At 37.1% G+C, this 22,376-nt stretch overlaps 4 protein-coding genes across 4 annotated transcripts; 2 read left to right on the top strand and 2 right to left on the bottom strand.

Annotated features, from left to right (window-relative positions):
• The first annotated feature begins 127 nt into the window (after nucleotides 1-127).
• Nucleotides 128-5,746, top strand: LOC119081090 (zinc finger protein 423-like). The gene is made up of 10 exons (XM_037189831.1): nucleotides 128-213; nucleotides 275-735; nucleotides 789-924; nucleotides 999-1,827; nucleotides 1,938-2,142; nucleotides 3,699-3,756; nucleotides 3,813-4,261; nucleotides 4,315-4,450; nucleotides 4,525-5,365; nucleotides 5,454-5,746. Exons 1-10 carry the CDS (start codon nucleotides 201-203, stop codon nucleotides 5,692-5,694), a joined length of 3,369 nt encoding a protein of 1,122 aa, XP_037045726.1. The 5' UTR covers nucleotides 128-200; the 3' UTR covers nucleotides 5,695-5,746.
• A 1,101-nt stretch (nucleotides 5,747-6,847) lies between these two features.
• Nucleotides 6,848-9,126, top strand: LOC119080372 (zinc finger protein 287-like). Its single transcript, XM_037188671.1, has 4 exons — nucleotides 6,848-7,028; nucleotides 7,090-7,698; nucleotides 7,764-8,622; nucleotides 8,696-9,126. Exons 1-4 carry the CDS (start codon nucleotides 7,016-7,018, stop codon nucleotides 8,928-8,930), a joined length of 1,716 nt encoding a protein of 571 aa, XP_037044566.1. The 5' UTR covers nucleotides 6,848-7,015; the 3' UTR covers nucleotides 8,931-9,126.
• Nucleotides 9,127-11,311: 2,185 nt separating this feature from the next.
• LOC119081089 lies at nucleotides 11,312-12,460 on the bottom strand. Its single transcript, XM_037189830.1, has one exon. It carries the CDS (start codon nucleotides 12,458-12,460, stop codon nucleotides 11,312-11,314), a length of 1,149 nt encoding a protein of 382 aa, XP_037045725.1.
• A 5,421-nt stretch (nucleotides 12,461-17,881) lies between these two features.
• LOC119080369 (cell division cycle protein 27 homolog) lies at nucleotides 17,882-21,727 on the bottom strand. Its single transcript, XM_037188666.1, has 4 exons — nucleotides 21,528-21,727; nucleotides 21,228-21,303; nucleotides 21,015-21,162; nucleotides 17,882-20,348 (listed from the first exon to the last, which is right to left on the bottom strand). The coding sequence occupies exons 1-4, from the start codon at nucleotides 21,549-21,551 to the stop codon at nucleotides 18,191-18,193; spliced, it is 2,406 nt and encodes an 801-aa protein (XP_037044561.1). The 5' UTR covers nucleotides 21,552-21,727; the 3' UTR covers nucleotides 17,882-18,190.
• Nucleotides 21,728-22,376: the final 649 nt, after the last annotated feature.

The following is a 22,376-nucleotide window of genomic DNA, read 5'->3' as shown; positions in this document are numbered from 1 at the left end:
AAAAATCAACGAGTGGCGGCTTGAACCGGCGACTGCCATGTTTGCGTTAGATGTGTCAGTTGAACATCATTCAGTAAAAATGAACTGTCATAAGTATTGTTGATCAACAATCTACTGTAGTTGATGTTTTGTACGAGCATAAAAAATATTATTTTGGAATTAGTTTCACCGAGAATTTAACTCCTTTACAAGCAACTGACATGGACAGTCGAAGTAAGCGAATTCAATTTTCTCGCAATTTGCATTAATTTAACACAAAGTGATTTCGGAACAGATGCCGCAATTCAGAGCCGTTCGACCACTTCTTCGACTTCGATTCGAGACAAAATAGTAGATTTTGACAATCTCCGTGAAAATGTAGCCGGAAAACTGAGTCTTGAAAACTGGATGGTCCTGCCGTCGCATCGAAGTTTACACATTTTCAGTCTGAACAAAATGCTGAATGGAAATCTGTCGATACGGAACACAATTTTCATTGACGTCAATTTGGTAGTGAAAGTATTCGGTGAGGACAACGATGAGACGCTTTTCAGTTTGAAACTGTACAGCTGGCCACAGTTACAAACTTTGATCGAACAATGCGGAGCCCAAGTTAAACGTGAAGTTGACTTGGAATTTATTGACGTTGTAGACAAGAGTGCGAACTCTGTCACGAATACTCGTGAAATCAAACATCAGCAAAAGGACACGCTACCAGATGAATTTTGTGGTATAAATACCAAGCCAGAAGCAGAAGTAAGTGAAATAAGACTCAGTAACGACTCGAATTTCTCACTTCCTGTTTTTAGGTTTCCGATTTACATAAAACGTTCATTGAGCTCATAGAAACTTCCATATTAGAGGACGAAGCTTCGGGACACAACAGCGATTTCGTATCGCAGGGTTCATTCTTTGACGAAGCCCCTCTACTTTACTCTGAAGATGGTATGTGGCTTAAAAGGTTACGTGGTTTGAATGGAATTTCTAATTCTCATGGACATTATGTTCACATACCTTAGGTTATCACAATACGCCATCCACGGCGAACGAGATACATATACGCCATTCGCAGATTTGTTCAATATGCAGTAAAAGTTGCGTTGTTGGTGAGATGGATCGACACATGCAACAGCATTTCAATGGTAAACTTTATCAGTGCTATATCTGTGGTCGGGAATATCGACACACCCATGATTTGGAAAGGCACGCGAAATCGAAACACATTGCTACAAGAGACGAGTTTTTCTGTGATATATGCAAGAGCGGGAGAGTCTTCGAAACCAAAGCAAGCATCGAAGATCATATGAAGAATAGACATTGGAAAGCACCGATCAAGGAGCAAGAGATGAACTGTTCTGCCTGTAACAAAGACTTTTTAACGCTTAAACAATTCAGAACTCATATGAGACGACACGAAGAAATCAAGCGACAACCTTGTCCGATTTGCAATAAGAGCTACAGATGTCTGAGTCGGCATATAAAAGATATTCATTTCAACATCAGAAACCATGTCTGTGATATTTGCGGTTCTGCTTACAAACAGTGGAATACGTTGAAGGAGCACATAGAAATCCAACACTCGCCGCATGCAGAATTTTTCTGTGATATTTGCCAAGATGGAAAAGGTTATCGGTCGAAAGGGTACATCAAAAAACACTTTGCCAAAGTACATATAAAAGCCGGTCAGCGACGAAAAAATGCCAGGAAACCCTTCTACGAATGTAGTTTTTGCAACGTCAAACTTCCGTCGAGATACTCATTGAAGAAGCATGTCTCATTACCGCACAACGATGGAAAACATCCGATTTTTCCTTGTAAAACTTGTGACAAGACGTTCACATTGAAGAGGTAAAGGCTTTTTTAGTAGCAGTCTTTGTTCGAATGACTAGACTAGACTTTCATCACGACAAAAACATTAGTGTTATGACTGATACAAAAACGTTTAACTTATTTCACAGTTCTTTGGCTGCGCACGAAAGAACACATATATGGCATATTTGCCATGAATCTGGTCAGCCCATAAATCATCCGGATTACCTCAAAAAACATCTCAAACAAAAAAAAGACATGAACAAGCGCAAATGCACAATATGTCCAAGGGAATATGCACGAAATTTCGATCTGAGAAATCACATGGAAAAGGTGCATGGTATTGTTATTGACTGATTGATGGTAACGATTGTAACACTCAATATTTCTGGTCGAAGTCGTTAAGTAAATGCATTGACCTGAACAAAATTTCTTTTTCTTTGGTGTAATTTCTTGGTCGATTCATTACAAAAGAATCAACCTATGGCTTAGTTAAAACCAAAAAAAATCCTTTTTATTTACTAAGTTTAATTTGGTAATCAAGGTAACCGTAACAGAGCAACGAATCAGTATGGAATAACTAAAGGAAGTGTAGGCTGAGAGGGATTCTTCTGAAAAACAGAAGATCGAAATCGGACGCATTTTCTATTGGAATTTTTTATATGTGCCCAGTAAGGTATTAGACCCCAGAAGCCAAAACCACTTTCAAAAAAATTCTTCGAAGCTTGTGTGGCTAGTGTGAGGTGATCAAAAACCAAAAACTTGCACTTCATTGCATTTCCCTGAAAGAATGGGCAATTACCTTTCTAATGACACCCCACACGACCATGCACGTTCCGTGTATCTCGAGAAATTTCTGTAAGAAAAGTGTAAGTTTTCAGTCTTTTTTCGGTTGAAAACTTCAACTGTACATATCTCAGTGTGGATGAATTTTAAACCCAATAAGATCCCATTTGCCCCGGAAGTACATGCAATTACCTTTCTAATGACACCCCACATGACCCTGTACGGCTCGTGTAACTGGAGAAATTTTTGTAAGAAAAGTGCAAGTCTGATCATACTAGCCACACAAGCTTCGAAGAATTTTTTTGAAAGTGGTTTTGGCTTCTGGGGTCTAATAACTTACTGGGCACATCTAAAAAATTCCAATAGAAAATGCGTCCGATTTCGATCTTCTGTTTTTCAGAAGAATCCGAATCCGAGGAAATGAATAAATCATTCAATTTGTAGATATTCATTATTCCACGCAAAACATGAACCAAAAAACTACTTTCAGCGGAACATTAATTTAATGACAGATCCGTAAAAAGGTAAGAATAAGTGGGAAGGCTATTATGGTAACAGTATACACAGCTCTCATAGAATCAGTTCACGTCTTCTTTAATGAGATTATAAAACAGGTATGGTTTAATGCCGGGAGGACATGGCGATTTTGCGAACGAACCATAGCACTACTCCTAGTATTAACATAGAAAATATTTGGAGGCTAATGCAACATAAATAGGCTCAGCATTTCTTTCGTTAAGACATGAGTCAAGTTTTCTTGGTGTGAGTTAGAACACATAGCACACGCATACATGTGTCAACATTTGGAGGCTTGTTGACGTCTGTAGCAGTGCTTTGAAACGAAATCATTTTTATTCATATAAACATATCAAGTATTAATATCCGTTCAATTAATTAATATCGGTTAGTAGCTATACTGGCCAATACCGGTTTATACTTTCATTGGTCTTATTCGGTTTTTAATGACACAAAAAGCACCGATTTTGGCGGCTTGAAAGTGCGACTGTCATGTTCGCGTTAGATTTGACAGTTTGAAAATCATTCTGTCATAATAAATTGTTGATCAACAACTGTATAGCGTTGTGTGCAGAGTACTGACGAAAAAAAGGCTTTTTCGGAATTAATTACCTTACAAAATCCGAGAATTGAACACCTTACAAGCAATTGACATGGACAGTCGAAGTAAGCGAATTCAATTTTCTCGCAATTTGCATTAACACAAAGTGATTCCCGAACAGGTACCGCTACTCACAGCAGTTCGACCATTCTTTCGACTTCGATTCGAGACAAAATAGTAGATTTTGACAATCTCCGTGAAAATGTAGCCGGAAAACTGAGTCTTGAAAACTGGATGGTCCTGCCGTCGCATCGAAGTTTACACATTTTCAGTCTGAACCAAAAATCGAACGGAAATCTGTCGGTACGGAACACAATTTTCATTGACGTCAATTTGGTAGTCAAAGTGTTCGGTGAAAACAACGATGACATGCTCTTCAGCTTGAAAGTGTACAGCTGGCCACAGTTACAAACTTTGATCGAACAATGCGGCGCCCAAGTTAAACGTGAAGTTGACCTGGAATTTGTTGACGTTGTGGGTAAAGCTGCGAACTCAGTCAAGAATAGCTGTCAGCAAAAGGACACGCTTGCAATTGAATGTAGTGGTATAAATACCAAGGCAGAAGCAGAAGTAAGCGAAATAAGATTCAATGACGACTCGAATTTTTCATTTCCTTTTTTTAGGTTTTTGATTTCCATCAACCATTGACTGAGCTCATAGAAAGCTCGATAGCAGAAAGCGAAGCTTTGGGGTACAAGAACACTTTCATATCGCAGAGTTCTTTCTTTCCCGAAGCGCCTCTCATTTATTCTGAAGATGGTAGGGAACTTAAAAGGCTCCGTGCGCTGAATGAAATTTCTAATTTTAATTGACATTGTTTTCACACAAATTAGGTTATCAGAACGCTGGTCTAATGTCATACAAGGCAAACGACAGATACATGCGCCAATCACAGATTTGTTCCATATGCAACGAAAGTTACGTTATTGGCGAAATGGATCGACACATGCAACAGCATTTCAATCGCGAATCTTATCGGTGCCATGTCTGTGGTGGGGAATTTCGAAGCTTAAGCGGTATACAAAAGCACATGAAATCGAAACACTTCACTGGGAGAGACGAATTTTTCTGTGATATATGCGAGAGTGAAATATGTTTCGAAACAGAAGCAAGCATCGAGGAACACATGAAGAGTAGACATTGCGCAGAGTCGATTAAGGAGCAAGGATTGAACTGTTCTACTTGTAACAAAGATTTTGTTACGCTTAAACAATTCAAAGCTCATATGAGACGACACGACAAAAGTATGTGGAAACCGTGTCCAATTTGCAATAAGAGTTACAGTAGTCTGAGTCGTCATATGAATGACAAGCACTTAAACATCAGAAATCATGTCTGCGAGATTTGCGGTTCTGCATACAAACAATGGGTATCATTAAAGGAGCACATAGAAACCCATCACATGCCGCATGAAGAATTTTTCTGTGATATTTGCAACAATGGGAAAGATTATCGTTCGAAGGCACACCTCAAAAAACACTTTGCCAAAGTACATGCCAAAGTTAATCAGCGACGAAAAAATCTGTGCAAACCCTTCTACGAATGCGAATTTTGCAACGAAAAACTTTCTTCGAGATACACATTAAAGACGCACCTTGCAACACGGCACAATGTTGTTGGAGACGATTCAAATTTTCCTTGTAATGTGTGTGACAAGACGTTCACATTGAAAAGGTAATGAGAGGCTTTTTTGGGCTTTGTTTTCTTACTACTTTTTTCGGCATAAAATATTAACCACAGAAACTTCTGTCTCATTTTACAGTTCTTTGGTCGTTCACGCAAAACTGCATACTGGAAAGCTGCATATTTGCCGCGAATGTGGTCAGTCATTCAATCATCCGAACTACCTCAGAAAACATTTGAACCGACATAAAGACATTAAGAAGCGAAAGTGCACATTGTGCGAAAAGGAATATGTGCAAAATGTTGATCTGAGACTGCACATGAAGAAAGTACATGGAGTCATTGTACCAGTACGAAATATCAATATAAAAAAAATGTAAAGAAATTGTAATCGAAATCGATTAAATAAATTGAATTCATTGAACAGATGAACAGCGACGATTTTAATTGATTGTAGTGCAATATCAACATGAATCTTCATCCTACCCAATTACTTTCTCATACTTTCTCTTACTAAGGTAAGGTATGCAAGATCTATATTGTCTGGACAGAAGTACTTGTTCCGAACATGTTGCTTTCGTCATGTTTCTTCTTAAAGTTTTTCAAATTTTGACGGATTCTTAGCTTAGTTTCACAATAACTTACAGTGAACGACATCTCAAATGTCTCACTGTCATTTTTTTCAGAGAATGTCATTGTGAATTTGCAATGACACAATAAAATTCTCAGAAAAATTTGACAGTGAGACATTTGAGATGTCGTTCACTGTAGGGGTTGTTCATAAAATTTACAAATTCTGGCGACTGGCAACCTCCTCATCTAATATTCACAATGACTTTTAAAAAATGAAATTTCTGAATGTCCGAATGTCCATGGGATTGAAAGATTGATCCTGAAGTTTCCAGATATATTAGATAGAAGTGTCGATTCATGGAAATTTATATTTAGCACCTGTATGTGAATAAGATAGGTCATCGAAACTGAACTCATCCGAAATCGTTTTCCATAAGAACGATCAGTCTTCTAGGCGATTCTTTCTTTCCTTGATCAATTGAATCCCACACCAATCCGAATTTGAACCGCTGATGCTAACAACAGGAGGAATATCAAGCAAGGACTATATTCATTCACTTTAAAGATCCATCATTGAGGTAAAAATGAATAGTATTGGTGCTTGTCCAACTTACCTGATGACGAAAAAAATCAACTTCTCTCATTCATCCTTTTCAAGTCCTAAGACCCAGTGAAAGCATACTTTCCTTTACTAGGGAGGAAAAATGGACTTTCCGTTCCTAGGGTCTTTCCCTCTTTCGTAAAGGAAAACGTCAAGCTACACTCGGGAAATAATTTGATTTTTCGTATCACGATGAGTAAAAGTACCTCGGGCGCGCGATGTTCGGCTGTCAAAATTACTAAACTAGAAGAATAATTCAAAAATTACACTTCAGTTCTATGTTGTTGTCTCGTTTTCGCTTAGGTGCTAAAACCTAGTTCGGTAAAAGAGAAATCAACGATTGGCGGCTTGGAACCAGCGACTGACATATTTGCTTTCGATTTGTCAGTTGGCCATCGTTCAGTAATTGAACTGTCATATTTGTTGATCAACAATTTGCGTTACTGTGATGTTGTATGGAGAGTACGGATGTAAAATAGAGTTTTTTGGAATTAAACAGAGATTTTAACACCTTACAAGAAACTGGCATGGACAGTCAAAGTAAATGAATTCAATTTCTACACAATTTGCATTAATTTAACACAAAGTGATTTCTGAACAGGTGCTGCTACGCAGAGTCATTCGACCATTCTTTCGACATCGATTCGAGATGAAATAGTAGATTTTGATAATCTGCGTGAAAATGTAACCGGAAAACTGAGCCTTGAGAACTGGATGGTCTTGCCATCGCATCGAAGTTTACACATTTTCAGTCTGAACAAAATGCTGAATGGAAATCTGTCGATACGGAACACAATTTTCATTAACGTCGATTTGGTAGTGAAAGTGTTCGGTGAGGAAAGCGATGAGACGCTTTTCAGTTTGAAACTCAGCAGCTGGCCACAGTTACAAACTTTGATCGAACAATGCGGAGCCCAAGTTAAACGTGAAGTTGACTTGGAATTTATTGACGTTGTGGATAAAACTGCAAACTCTGAGACAAGTAATAGCTGTGAAATCGTACATCAGCCAAAGGACACGCTAGTAGTTGAGTTTTCTGGTATAAATATCAAGCCAGAATTAAGTGAAGAAATGAGCACTGTCATCCATCAACCATTAACCGAGCTCATAGAAAATTCGATATCACAAATGAAAGCATTGGGATACAACAACACTTTCGTATCGCAGAATTCTTTCAGTCATGCAGCTCTTCTCATTCATCCTAAAGATGGTAGGTGCTTCGAAAGATTATTCGCGCTGAATTTGTCATTTGTCTCATTCACATCGTTTCCCTAGGTGATCAGAGCGATGAACCCTTAGTGCACAAGACAAGCGAAATCGGTACGCATCAATCGCAGATTTGTTCAATTTGCAAGGAACAAATTGGCATTGGCGAAATGGATCGACACTTGCAACAGCATTTCAACGGCGATTCTTATCAGTGCAGTGTCTGTGGTCGGGAGTACCGGAGCTTCGTCGGTCTGCAGAAGCACATGAAATCGCATCATGTCACTGCAGGAGACGAATTTTTCTGTGATATCTGTAAAGTTAGCAGAAATTTCGAAACGAAAGCAAACATCGAGGAACATATGAAGGATAAGCATTGTGGCGCACCGAAAAAGCAGCCTGTGATGAACTGTTCCACTTGTAACAAAGAATTTTTCACGAGAAAACAATTCACTGCTCATATGAGACGACACGACAGAAGTAAATGGAAATCGTGTCCGATCTGCCATAAGACATATGATAATGTTAAACGGCATATGAATGGCAAGCACTTCAACATCAAAAACCATATCTGTGACATTTGCGGTTCTGCATTTAAACAATGGACATCGTTGAAGGAGCACATAGAGTCCAGACATACTTCGCAAGAGTTTTTCTGTGAAATTTGCCAAAATGGAAAAGGTTTTCGATCGAAAGAATACCTGAAAAGACACTTTGCCAAAGTACACAATAAAGGACATACCAAAGTACCGGCCAAAGTTTATCCTCGAAAATATATCAGCAAACCCTTGTTACCGTTCTACGAATGTAATTCTTGTCACGAAAAACTTCCAACCAGATATGCATTAAGAAAGCATGTCGCATTACGACATCGACATAATGTGCAGTTTAGTTGTAATATGTGTGACAAGAGGTTCGCATTGAAAAGGTAATGACTTACATTTTCTTCGACAATCCGGATCGTCGGGACTAACCTCAGAAACTTTTATCTTATTTTGCAGTTCCTTGGCCGTGCACGCAAAACTACATGCTGGAAAGCTGCATATTTGCCATGAATGTGGTCAGTCCTTCAACCACGAGAACTATCTGACAAAACATCTTGCTCGACACAAAAATAAGAAGCGCAAATGCACAATGTGCGAAAAGGAATATGTGCAAAATGTCGATCTGAGACTGCACATGAATAAAGTGCATGGTGTCACTTCACCCGTTGGAAAGAGCACTGAACAATTGTAAATCGAATATTCATTAATATCGTTTTGAACAAGGAAAATCTGTGTTTTTCCTCAGTTGCATTCAGTCATATTCACCAGTTTACTTATTAGTCTGCAGTATCCACTTATGCTAGTCATGTTAAGGTTCTCGAATGTGGAAGGGCTTTTCTTTTCGTCTTTATTTTCCCATTGAATTGAAATAAACGAGCTCTTTATAAAATATGCCAACTGAAGCTTTTAGATCCTCAACACAGAAATGACTGGAATCAATTCTTTAAAAAAAAGTTTATGACCGGACATACCCCTGCCCCCTCGAAACACGATTTATTTGATAAATTAAATTTACTGCGAGGAGCACTAACGCATAGAAACAACTCAATTCTTGTTGTTGTTTTTTACAGTTGTGTTACACACTGTCAAGTTTCAGTACCCTATTAAGGGTACCACTCATGCTTGAAGTTGATAGAAATTGAAATTCCTTACAGCTACAAATCAAGTCGTTGTTATTCCCAAAAAGCAGATGTTTCGTCTATTGAGTATTATTACCGGATTTTCACTACAAAGCGACAACTCGTTATAAGTACAGTTATTTCATCGATTAACTCCATTAACTTTTACCAAGCGGTTTATGAACAGGTGCTCATTCTCAAAGTATCAATCAACATCAAAATGCTGCCAGATGACTGAAAATGTGTTTTACATTCACCACTTCTTTATTTGTTCTTCCCACAATTTTTACAAACTTTTTTGAATTTACCACAGTGCTACATGCTCATTTTTCGGTCTCCTGGCTACGATGCTTTCGGTAAGTTTCGGTAACTGAATTTCACTCAAATAGAGTTCGTTCGTAGGGGTTGTACATAGGGGCTGTACATAATAATGACGTCCACTGATTTTCGATATTTTTATAATTTTAATGAAATTAGGTAGATTGCGATTTTCACTACAAATCGACGTTAAACTGGACATTTATCACTAATTTCTCCATAAAATGTATATGAAGAGGTGATTCACCATAAAACTTTTACTTCAAATTTAATTTATGAGTGAAAATCGCAATCTCATCATTACATGGTAAACTCAGTGTACTACACCTACTACACTGACATGACTTATGACACTCCACTTTTTCTATTACAATGCTGGGTGCTTTGTCTTCATTCTATTGCCAATTATGTCATATAACTTAAAGTGTTTAGCACGATTAAATCGATTCTGCCTTCTTCATCTAAGTTCCACACATTTTACACGTTGCACATGACATCACTAAAATTCTGCATGAAATCAAATGTCCTTCACAATTGCCCTGGCTATCTTCCTTTCTCTCATATATGCGACAGCAATTTCACATATGAAACTTATAAGTGCTAGCACACATCCAACATAAAATAGTGTGAAAAATCCTTCGATATTTCGATAATTCAGTGCGGCTGGTGGGTGCTTTTGAACTGTATTCAAGATACTCTCATGTTCGTATTTCGACAAAATGTGAGCAATTAGTCCAGCAGAGTCAAAACTTTGTATCAGCTCATTGAATTCGTCGAGTAAGTAAAAGTTTTTCGTAAAATAAAAAACAAATGAATTGGAGGAAATGACTTCTTTACAAGTCCTCAGAGTGAAATTTTTTCGGTGTATTAAGTTGTCGTAAATTATGGGTCTTAAATAGTTGAACACGGCTCCATTGAAAGAAGGATTCAGTGTCATGATATTGTACTGATGTATTTCAGAGTTCTGAATGACTTGGTGCCTATGAAAAAACAGTAAATATTTACTGTTGTAAGTGACATGTTCTAATATAGCAAGTATAAGTTTTCATGCTTGCTAAGGGAGTCGATTGAAAATGGCAATTCTTTCGCACAATGAATTAACGCATTTTTTAGTTTCAACCCTCTTGGAAAGCATGAAAAACTCAATACGTAACACGGAAAAGTGCTTTCGGTCTTTGTCCATGTTACGTAATAGTTATTTATCACATACGCACGGTGTTCGGATGTCAAAATTACTTAACTAGAAGAATAATTCAAGAATTACACTTCAGGTCGTTGTCTTGTTTTCGCTTACGTGATAAAATAGACTACACACTTGTCACTATCAGTCTCGGCAAGCCTCGACTTCTTCGTGACAAGTGTGTAATATATATTACATAACAAGGGAAAATAAGTTGAAAAGTAGAGTTTTCGTGTGAAATTTGTTCATCCGAGGCGAAGGCGAGGTCAATAAACACACAAAAACGAGACTTTTCAACTTTTATACAGAGTTTCGTAATAGTTTTACATGCTTTTGACACCTAAACCAATTTTTTTTTGTTTTCCCTAAGTGTGTAATACGCCACTTTTCGACCCTATGGTAAAAAAAAGCATGCAAATTACTATTTCATCACTACGGGAAACATTGGCTTTTCCCTCAGTGAAAATTTATTCTACAAAATGTTACAAACCTTTGCAGCAATTTCGATCCTTTCAACCGGTCTGCCAACGATGGATAAACGTAGAAAGTGAATTCATGTTCAATGAACTCATCAACCGTTGTCAATTCAACACCTCGCACGTCTCTTTTTAAAATATCGAACACACCTCCCTGATACAAGTTTCGCATGATCATTGTGAAGATCAAAAACTTGACGAGCAAAAATCGTGGAAAATTGCTTTGCGGTAACATTTGTTGATTTCCACCAAGAAGAACATTCCACACGTTCAACATGCTTCCCTTAACGTTGCTTCCGATCACATAATCATGAACAATCTTCGGAGAAAATTTCAGTAGTTTTATAATGCAACATGCCAGCAGTGCCACCATAGCAATGGAAATCCATGAGGCGAACGTAAATGGTAGGAATATTTTCTGGATCGGATCGATCAAAAGTGATGGAGTTACGACAAGAACAAGTTTGTCAGCATAGACCCAACGGGTTGCATCTAAAACTCTTAATCTCGCTTTTTGAATTGAACCCATTATTACGTCAACCTCGTTGTCAAGCACTTTTTTCAGAATTTTAGTTGCAGAATTGTTGCTAAAAATTACGCCCATCCCCTGTTCGTACTCCAATACATTTAACGTGAAGTTCAATATATCGCTGATCATAATTGTGATATCGATGTTCATTCCACCAAATATTTTCAGTCCATTCTCGCCGCTATTTATTATAACACCTGGACTGTCAACATAACATCCAAATTTTATAGGACATCGGTTCATTTGCTTAAACTTTTTCGGAAAGAAGACATTCGTCGTCCATTTCATTGATGTTTTATTAAATTCATTAATTTGTACGGACTTGGTGCTGTTACACGAATAATTAGCAAACGGCATGTAAGTGAATACGGACACTAAATTAGATGATTTTGGATTCGTTGTTGTCAGTATAATTACATTGTAGATATATGCCTTCCACAGCTTATGAAACATATTTTCTATTTCCTGTGCATCTGCTCTGTCGTAGATCATGATGAAGTGTCCATCGTACAAGAACGATTCCGGTCGGATGAGATTAAAGAAGTGTTCGAATTCAATGTAGCTTTCTATATGTACAATTGAAGTGACAATTTTCGGCATTTTAAAATTTGAGCTCGGTTCTATATCACCCAGCACCGATGTGAACTGTAGATTGTGTGACCTCACGAAAGCTTCAAGAACTTCACTGTCTAAGTTCATGAAAAATAACGTTGGCTGTTTGCTATCTACTATTAGCCTGGAGAGCATTTTTGTAGTCGCACAATTTCGTTCAGTTAGATCTAAACTTTCGTTTACGAAAAGAGTCATAGAACGCACCAACAAATGAGTGAAACAAAAGAGTTTGAAAAACATTTCAAAGCCCGAAACAGGAAAGCTTCACTATTCGGAATTGAGATTTTATTTTAGCTTCGAGACCTCACTGTTTCAATAGTTCTCTGTTACTGATTATAGAAGTATTTACTACAATGATATTTCGTTTATTTTAATGCAGAAGGTAATTGTCGACGTATATATATAAGCTAAAGCGTAACATGTAAACAAATAAATTAATAGCAATCACAGTGGTGTGAATATAGTTTCTAAATGTTTGTAAAAAAAAAATTGTTACAGTTCACGTTCGCCGAACGTCTTCTTTTGAGAATTTTTTTTTCGAGAAAATCAAGAAAATCTTAGGAAGATCAAGAAAATGTCGATAAAATCTGATTTTCTATAATTCGAAAAAATTCAAGAAAATCTAGAAATAAGTTTAGAAAAAGTGAGAGTAGTTAAATGTTTAACACAATTAGCTTTAGCTGTTTTTCATCTGATCCACTCATACAAACTCACGGCCTTATACGTGTTAATATGAGAACGACAGCGCGTGGTAGTGGTAAAACCATATGAACTAGTATAAGATAGTGAGGTTGTGTAAGTGGATCAGCTGAAAAACAGCTGAATCAAATTGCGTCACAAATCTGGCTTGGGTGTATATGGAAAAATTAGACTGTTTTCCCAAATTTTCTTGATTTTCTCGATTTCAAGAAAAATGAAAGTTCGTAAAATTTGGTAAAATCAAGGAAATTTTCATGCAAAAAACAGGCAGTAATTCGTCTTAGCAAATTCCTTAGATCTACTCGGATAATACAGGTTCTCATATATAGCGAAATATAGTATAGCACATATTATAGAAATTGTGAATGATGAAAGTATCGACTATATTGAGCATTCATAGAACATCCAAATGGTTGACCTGTTGAAAATCACAAATAATTCATTTCATTACCTGTCAGGCAAGCATTTCTAAACACTATCTATCGTCCAGGGCCTAGTTTAGCGGAATTAAATTCCTTAAAATTTGCTAATTTTTCCGTCACGTTTTACATATCTACTTCTCTAAAAAAAACAATAGGCAGAAGTGCCTCCGGCATTTTTAATGCCCTTTTTCGTTTTTATGTTTCTGAGCTAAATCGAGCCTTTTGAAGTAGTTTTTTTTACTTCTTCACTTCTTTATTTAACAAAAAAGTCCAAACTGAACATAAAAACCGCATAGCTCCAGTATGCTAATTAAAAATTCAAAGGAGCTATTTTAGGTGTAAAACAAATCGTACAAAGTATGAATCAGTCATAGAAAGAATATAAATAAAAGAAAGAAAAAAAAAACAGCCGGCTGAACAAAAAATTAATTAACAAAAATCAACAAGCAAAATAGGATAGAAAAAAAAACGGGCAGCAAGCAAGGAAAGTTAGAATAAATGATGGTAGCGTTCATAATCTTCAAAAATATTCAAAATAAGTTCAAAAGAACAAATCGTGATCCAGTGCTAAGTCAATCGTTCGCTCATAGATCAGTTACCTTGGTCTAATGATTTATCGCGCGTCATGGTCTATTAAACTTTAAGCTAGAGTTAAGAGTCACTCCGCGCTAGCAAGTATACTTTCAGTCCACGAGTGAATCTTTCAAGTCGAGTTTCGTCCTTAAGCGTCTAGGCATTAAAAAGCGTCGGCCCAGCATATTGCAGACTACACTTACCGTAGTTAGACGACACTATAGGCCTCTTAAGAAGGTGGGAGAACCTCGTGCCGTAGCGATTCACTTTATCAGAAAATTCCGAGGAATGGTGTTTCGGGTCATGCAGACAACAGTACATATACAATACATATTTACACACCGCGAACTCATACATTTTAGGAATCGTGAGCACCCGTGGGAACTCAACTTCGAAAAGCTGCTTTGTAGGGTAACGTAACGGCAGCTTGTGAGCGGCTTTGAGAGCTCTTTTATGAAGTAGTTGCAAAAACTACTGCTGCTGCAGCTACTTCGGTCGGGTACGAAATGGAATACCCGTGAATTTAATTCCTTAAAATAATGCCTGTTATCGTCCGAGCACTATGTCGACTGATGCCAACATTGATTAGCATAGATTTATGTATATAATTTTGGATTTATTTATTTTCAGCATTAGTACATAATTAGATTCTGCTAATAGCCCATTGATTTTAAATTATTTAATCCAATACACAACGGATTAGAAAGAAAACAGAACATCAGTCGATTGGGGGTGGTAGGCGAGACTCGTATGACCATATTATACATGATACAAGGATTATCTACGTACTATACCTTTAGATATAAATTCTCAAATTGAAACACTATCCTTCAATTTCTGAAAAAAGAGCCTCATTAGTTAGTTAGTCTGCAGTGCTTATAGATCCTTTACTACGACTTAGTATAATTAATATAACCATCTGTCTGTAGTAACCAAGTATAGATTTAAGCATTTGTATAAATGCATGCACCAGATCATTTAAGGATGAATAATAGATTAGGCTAAATATAACCGTTGACCAGAGTATAGCTCATTATAATAATAAAAGTTGTACAATATATTTACATACATTCGATTAAATACTCCGTAGACTATACTGAAGCATTTTTCAGAAATTCATTTCAGATTGGTATTTTTAACATAATGGCAAACGTATCGCGGTGTAAGCATAAAATCTATTACTTCGTCTGTTCGAAGCATATCCCATATTTGATTCTAGGTAATGTTTTCGAAATGATTTCTTCGAAAACTACAATTATTTAATAGTTATTTATCTACCAAGGTAGGTACGACAAGACGTCGTGTGCGAAAAAATACCGGCATACCTACCGTGGTAGATACAACGTTTTTCGCAATTCCGGGCCATAATCACCTTTCCAATGCAAAACATGTCCTACATTTTGTTCTAAAATTCTTGTGTATACAGAAATTCATTTGAACGATCAAGAAGGCTGCATTATAATACACATTGCAATGTGATGTAAAGAGACGCGTTGAATGAAATCGAGTAGTCAATGCTTAGTATATACGCTTCAACAATACGTTCGGTATAATTGTGTGACTCTATAGCCGAATGGTTAAAGTCGCTGCTTTGTGCTCAAAAACCTTTTGGTGTCGGGGGTTCGATTTCTGGTCAATGCAAGACTTTTATTTATAAAAATTTAGCCTTCGTTGAAGGTAATAGGTTCTTTAGCGTGCTGAGTCGCACTGAGTGCGAAAAAAAAGTTGATAACGCACTGCGTTCGAAAAAAAAGTTCATATTGGGCTGTGTCCGGGAAAACAGTGAAATAAATACCTTCAAAACGACATTAAATGGATGCATGGAAAGGTGATAATTATGGACCGGAATTGCGAAAAAATGAATTAAATGAGTAGAATCGATCAAATTATAATGCTCCGACTTTAAATAAGAAGCAAAAAAGACTGTTAGATTATTCTCAGTTAAACAGCCTTAAATCAATCAATTCATTCAAAGAGCAACAAGAAGAAGACAAACATCGGCACATGAAAGTTAAATATGCCAATGGAGGTTTATGGATTCGGAATGGACCAGATTGCATCATAGAGTTTAAACAAATTAATTATTTACAATGTGTAAAACAATTGGATTGGATGAGACTTATGCTGAATAGTCCGGATAATTTTTTTTAAATCAATGGTGTTTGTCAGATTGATTCGGAATTATATTCGGATGCGAATAGATTGTATCCTTTATTGGAAGTTAGCTGGCATAAAATATACACAATATGCCACATTATTATATTAAGTATTAATTATTTTTTTATTGATTTTTTTCATTCTTCTTTTTCTTGTGAGTTGTAACAAGTATGAAATGCATCAAAAGCACAGAAGGGCATTTCTTTCTGGATTTTGTTTTTCTGTGCAACAATAAATTGTCATCGATAGCCAGCGATGAAGTAATCCACATTAAGAGGTTCCGAGCGTACGCTGAAATTGTAGCCTACATTTGCGCGTTTCGAAATTTTTGATCGCTGATATCTTTTTACGAGAGCCCTTTTAAAAAAATGTACGACCACATTTCGAGTAAAAATATGTCAGCTTTGAATAAAAAATAAAATTTTCTGTGAAAGTTTCATGTGCTTTGAGAAAACTGTACCGATGCCCCAAATTTGCATCAAAGGTACACTTTTCTCAAAGCACATGGAACTTTCACAGATTATTTTATTTGTCATTCAAAGCTGACATATTTTTACTCGAAAATGTGGTCGTACATTTTTTTAAAAGGGCTCTCGTAAAAAGATATCAGCGATCAAAAATTTCGAAACGCACAAATGTATGCTACAATTTCAGCGTACGCTCGGAACCTCTTAAACTCTGAATTATTGAATCAATTTTTAGCCGTGGGTTGTATTTGACTAAACTAAAATGTAATTCAATTCATCCACGGACAAAAAAGTTTCATCAGGTTGTAAAGTTTTGAGGGATTCTTTTGAAAAACAGAATCTTGAAATCGGACGCATTTTCCATTGGACTTTTTTAAATATGCCCAATAAGGTATTCGACCCCAGAAGCCAAAACCACTTTCAAAAAAAATTCTTCGAAGCTTGTGTGGCTAGTGTGAGGTGATCAAAAACCGAAAACATGCACTTTTCTTATAAAAATTTCTCCAGTTACACGAGCCGTACAGGGTCGTGTAGGGTGTCATTAGAAAGGTACTTTCAAGGAAAGTAGAGCTTACGGCTAAAGTTTAACTGACGACTTAGAAAAGGTGATCGTGATAAAGTTCGTTATTTGTTCGTTGATCTCCGAAGGGTTTCAGAATTGAGTGATCTTAGAGTCTCGAAAAGAATGAAAGAAGTTGTTTCAAGGAGAATTTATGGAGCTGTGAATAATACTAGTCGTCGCAGGTCTGTGAAAGCTTAATTTTTTGACTTGCTTTTAAAGTTTTTTTTTGGCAAAAACTAAGAAATTTGTCTTTTGATTAAGCTATTCCGACAATCTGAATATTCATTGATCAGCTCATAAAAAATTGAAGAGCTTTTTTTACGATAGAGATTAGAGTGATCTGTAGGCTTGCGTCAATACATTCGCGTGGTCGGAATATGGCTTATCGAAATAAGTTTCACTATTGGACGAGAAAGAAGAAGACAACTTACCTTGGCGATTAAAGTAATTTTCTCATTCTTAGGTTCCGGTCGAATTCATATTGTCTTTTGTGCTCCATCTGTACACTAGTCAATCAAAAGAAGCTTACTCGTGGATCGTAAAATGTTTTGACTTTTTATTTGAATCTCTTTTTTTCTCCATGTTTTTCGTTTTTGAAACTTCAAAACAGCAAGCTAAAAGTTTTAAATAAAAATTTACCTCTAACGCGACACATTGAAATAGTTTTGTTGGTTTTTGCATGGTTTTTTCTTTCTTTTACGATTATTTTGTTTGTTTGTTTATCTAAGTATCATATTGAACTTCATAATTTGTAAATTATAGTCAAAATGTGTGTTTTGTGTTGTTTTCTGTTTGAATTAATTAATTACGAATTTTATATAACGTTTCTTCCAGTCTTTCATTCGTTACTATCACTGTCATAGACTGCTTCATTTGGTTCTCTACTGCGTAATTGAGCCGATTCATCGCTGCATTCCAGCAATTCGGATGGTTCACCGGCGCCCATTGTACTTTGGCTTATATTCGAATCAAATGCTTCTTTTATTTGATTATTAGCTCCTTTCGGATCGAGATCGGTTGCCCAGCTGAAGTGCATTATTGCCGCATCCACGTTGCCCATTTTTTTGTGAATTTTCCCTAATAAATAATAAACTATGGACTCTTTTGGCACGTCCCGCTTCAGCTCCTCCAGCTCTTTGAGTGCTTCCGGATATTTGCCCATGTGAAAGTTGAGCGAACCTCGATGAAATTTGCACAACGGATTCTTTGGATCCAGAGCGATGGCAGCGTTCAGCGTTTGCAGTGCTTGATCGCATTTCTTTAAATAAAATTGCATTGTTCCAATGTGCACCATTAGCACGGGACACCTAGTATTGATACGCAACGCGGATTTGTAATGATATTCGGCTAAATTGTATCGCTCCTGCTTGTGATAAATTGTTCCGATGCCGTACCACGCATTGTATTGATGCGAATTCTTCACCAGCGCCGATCGGTAGCACGACAATGCCTTTTCCAGTTCTTCAGTGATCACCAGTTCGTGGCCCAGCAAAATGTACGCATATGAATAATCTGGATCGACTTGTATAGCTCGTTCGAAAAATTTTATTGCCGTCTCGTGTTCTTTGTGCAACGAAAAGCAATTGCCTAATGCACACCATGTCACCGGCGACAATTTGTCCTGTGCAATTAAATTCTGTGCCAATGCAGACAATTCAACTTCACGCTGTAAATGCCATAAGCCACTGCTGTACACCTCCATCAGATGGATGCGATGTGGTTCCTTTTTGTGAATTTCACGGAATATTTTCGTTGATGCTTCGTAATTACGGTCCTCATAGTGTGCCTGAGCGATCATACTCTGTACCCATGAGCTGGTGAATTGATGCGGCGCAACGTTACTAAACACATCGATGGCTTCTTTGCAATTAAATTGCGACAATTGCAAATAACCATCGCCTAGTTCGCGCAACAAATTGATCAGTCCTTCGGCACTGTGTCTTTTCATATTCAGCACTTCCTGTGCCATATTTTGAGCCGTGTTGATGGTGTTGTTGATCAGAACTTTCGTTTCAGCCGATGTTACCGTCTCAATTTTTTCTTTTTCGATCTTCTGTTGTTTATCGTTTATCTCATTCAATGCCGTGTTGTTGAGATTCATTTTCGTCATACGCTTCGTCCTTCGTGTCGGCGATCGCGGCGGTACAAATTTATTTATGTTCGCACTTTTGTTGTTCTCCTTCACCGAACAATTGCTAAACGACAATCGCGACGAACGACGCACCTGTCCACCCATCGTATTTGGATTCGGCGTTCGCGGCGTTATATTACCGGTTTGACTAAATAACGGTTTGCTCAATTGCAACGGCGTGTCTTTACGATTAACGATGCTACCTACGGTCTTGATTTTCTTCATCACAGACTTTTGATCATTCGCATCGACCAATGTCGGTACCATTTGCTGTTGATGCGGCGGAGTATTATACAAAATTTGTGATTCGGTTGGACTATTTATCACGGCTAGAGCACCGAATGATGGTGTCGTTGGATTCATAGTCGATAAATAGGGGAACTGCTTTCGCAGCGGTGTGGCATTCTCACTGTAAACAATTGGATCGTTCGGTGGCGTATCATCCATTGCTCGCAACGTCGGGGTAATATTTATCGGCTGATCCGGTGTCATTGAGTGCAAATCAATTAGGTTGATGTCACTGGCGTCGTTCATCCCATTACCCAGCAGTACAACGGAGCTAAAATTGCTATTGCTCTGACATGTAGCGAATATGTCGGTGCTTGTGAATTGAAAAATGGCCTTCGGATCGGGTTTGTGGCCTCGGTTGCACAAATCCGCAAACGATTGCCACAGAAATGGGTTCAATTTCAACGCTCGCTTATTTGCTTCGGCCGCAATTGTGTGTCGTTCGGTTTGTGTACATACTTTCGATACCAGTTGCAATGCAAAACAAGCCACTTCACCGAAGTCCTTGCAAATTTCGTCCAAATGTTTCAGTTCGATGAAATTCTCGTTTATCAGAGCTGACTCGACATCGCAAAATCTGAAAACGAAATGGGACGACTTTGAATGGGGAGTGCTTTACCATATATAATATATGAAGTGCGATGTATCGATTAAATAGTGTCTTGAATGAATGTCTGTCTCAAGGTTTTATTATTCGTTCAACAGCTTGAATATGGCAGGAACACCCAACTTATATCAATTGATTCAAAATGGTAAAATTTCGACGAACAAAAAACCTTGCGCTAGCGCTATGCAAATTGAGCGAGGCAATATTATTGCCACGCGCACTTTAATAACAGAACAAGACCTGCATACTTTGACTAACATAAAAAATTTGTGAAACAAAAACAAAAAATCAAGTTTTACCTTGAAGAAGGTGTTGCTCTTGCAACAATTCGTCAATATGTGAAGTATTTACATTTTAGGGTACTCATACTCAATTACAGTTACACCCACATTACTAGAAGTTCGTTTCGATTGCTCCAAATAATCATCGACAAACAAACTCAATTGATGTGGCAAATTTCATTGAAACCAACAAATAAAAATAAACAAAACGCAAAACTCCATTTTCGATTTGTACGACACTATTAGCGCAACCACAAAGTCTGTCACCGAAAATGATTACAATCGATCGCCTTTCAATGCACTTTTGAACAAATATTCCCTTCGTATTTTATCGAAAAATTTGATTTTCACTTACTTCTTCAGTTCGAATGCACACTTAGCCAGTAAATATCTGCACTGTGGTGATTTGGATCCCTTCGTATTAAGAACCCAGAATGCCTGGTGCACTTGATTTGATCGATAGTAGCAAGTTGCCAATGTAAACAATGAATCGTCCGTTTCAACTGAAATTGATGATATTTTTACGATTCACTCCACCGGGCCGAAAATGTCGAATGAATAAACAAACCTTCTGAATACAATCGTTCAGCCAGAAAAGTTGCATCTTGATAGGCGTAGTGGTTTAAACAGTGCCAGATGGCTGCCTAAAATAAATTTGACGCAAATTATGCAAACAAAATTCGTAGCCAGACAAAGGCAATAAATCAATAATGCTGGTGGTCCACAATCGATTTTTTCTGCTTCCAATATTTTCATAATTCCAACAAAAAGAAATTAAGACACACACACACAATAGATCAAATTAACTATGAAAACTATGTCGATAGTCGAAAAAAGGAATGAGAAAAAAAAATCTTTTCCATTTTACCTGTACAGGTTCCTGAACTATCATTTCGTCGATAGCCTTGCTTTATAACAACTAATTATTTTTACACATTGGCCAAAACATAAAATAATTCGATAAATAAAATCAACTTCGGATCGAAAACAATATAAAACTTTTGAAGTAAAATGTTGAAATCAATCGACTGATACATAAGATGCCATTTTTGAAATTATCACATACGTCGTTTGTTGTTGCGCACGGTTCCAACGAATATTTTTCACTCAGTTCCCAGGCGAAAAAGAATATGTTTTTCGCGAAAGTATAGAGCTTGGGATAGCCAGCAGACTTTGTTCATTTACGAAATTTAAACTCTTTACTCTGATCAAAAATGGAAGTTCTTCTCTATTAAGTATGGTTTCCACTCAACAAAAAGTACTCTGTGCCGTGAGAAATCGAAATGTCAAGTAAACAAACCAAAAATTTTAAAAATTCAATTTTGTCTCTCACACTGAGTACTTTTTTGGTAAGTGGAAATCAAGCCTTAGATGGACAAAATATTAGGCTATTATACTACGAAAATATAATATTTCGGCTTATATTGATTCGGCTTTGTATAGATGAGTACACAGCTCGTTAAAAATGTCTGAAAAATGCTTCAAAAATAGATCTGATGATATTTTTCATATATCACAGTCCTATAAACTGTGTCAGCTATGCCATGAGATTTTAAAGGAACTGAGATCTCGGAATTTCCTATACTATACTTCGATGGCTTTTAAACCATCTTGTTCCTCATAACAGTTACTATCATATCAGACGAGTCAAAATGTAGACTATTATAATCATAGAGAAGGATATATAAATTGGATCAGTTATTTTCAAGGCTCTATA

Source organism: Bradysia coprophila, unplaced genomic scaffold, assembly GCF_014529535.1.
Source record: "Bradysia coprophila strain Holo2 unplaced genomic scaffold, BU_Bcop_v1 contig_350, whole genome shotgun sequence".
NCBI lineage: Eukaryota > Metazoa > Arthropoda > Insecta > Diptera > Sciaridae > Bradysia > Bradysia coprophila.
The sequence above is the reverse complement of the archived record's forward strand: the minus strand, read 5'-3'. Positions and strand labels throughout refer to the sequence as shown.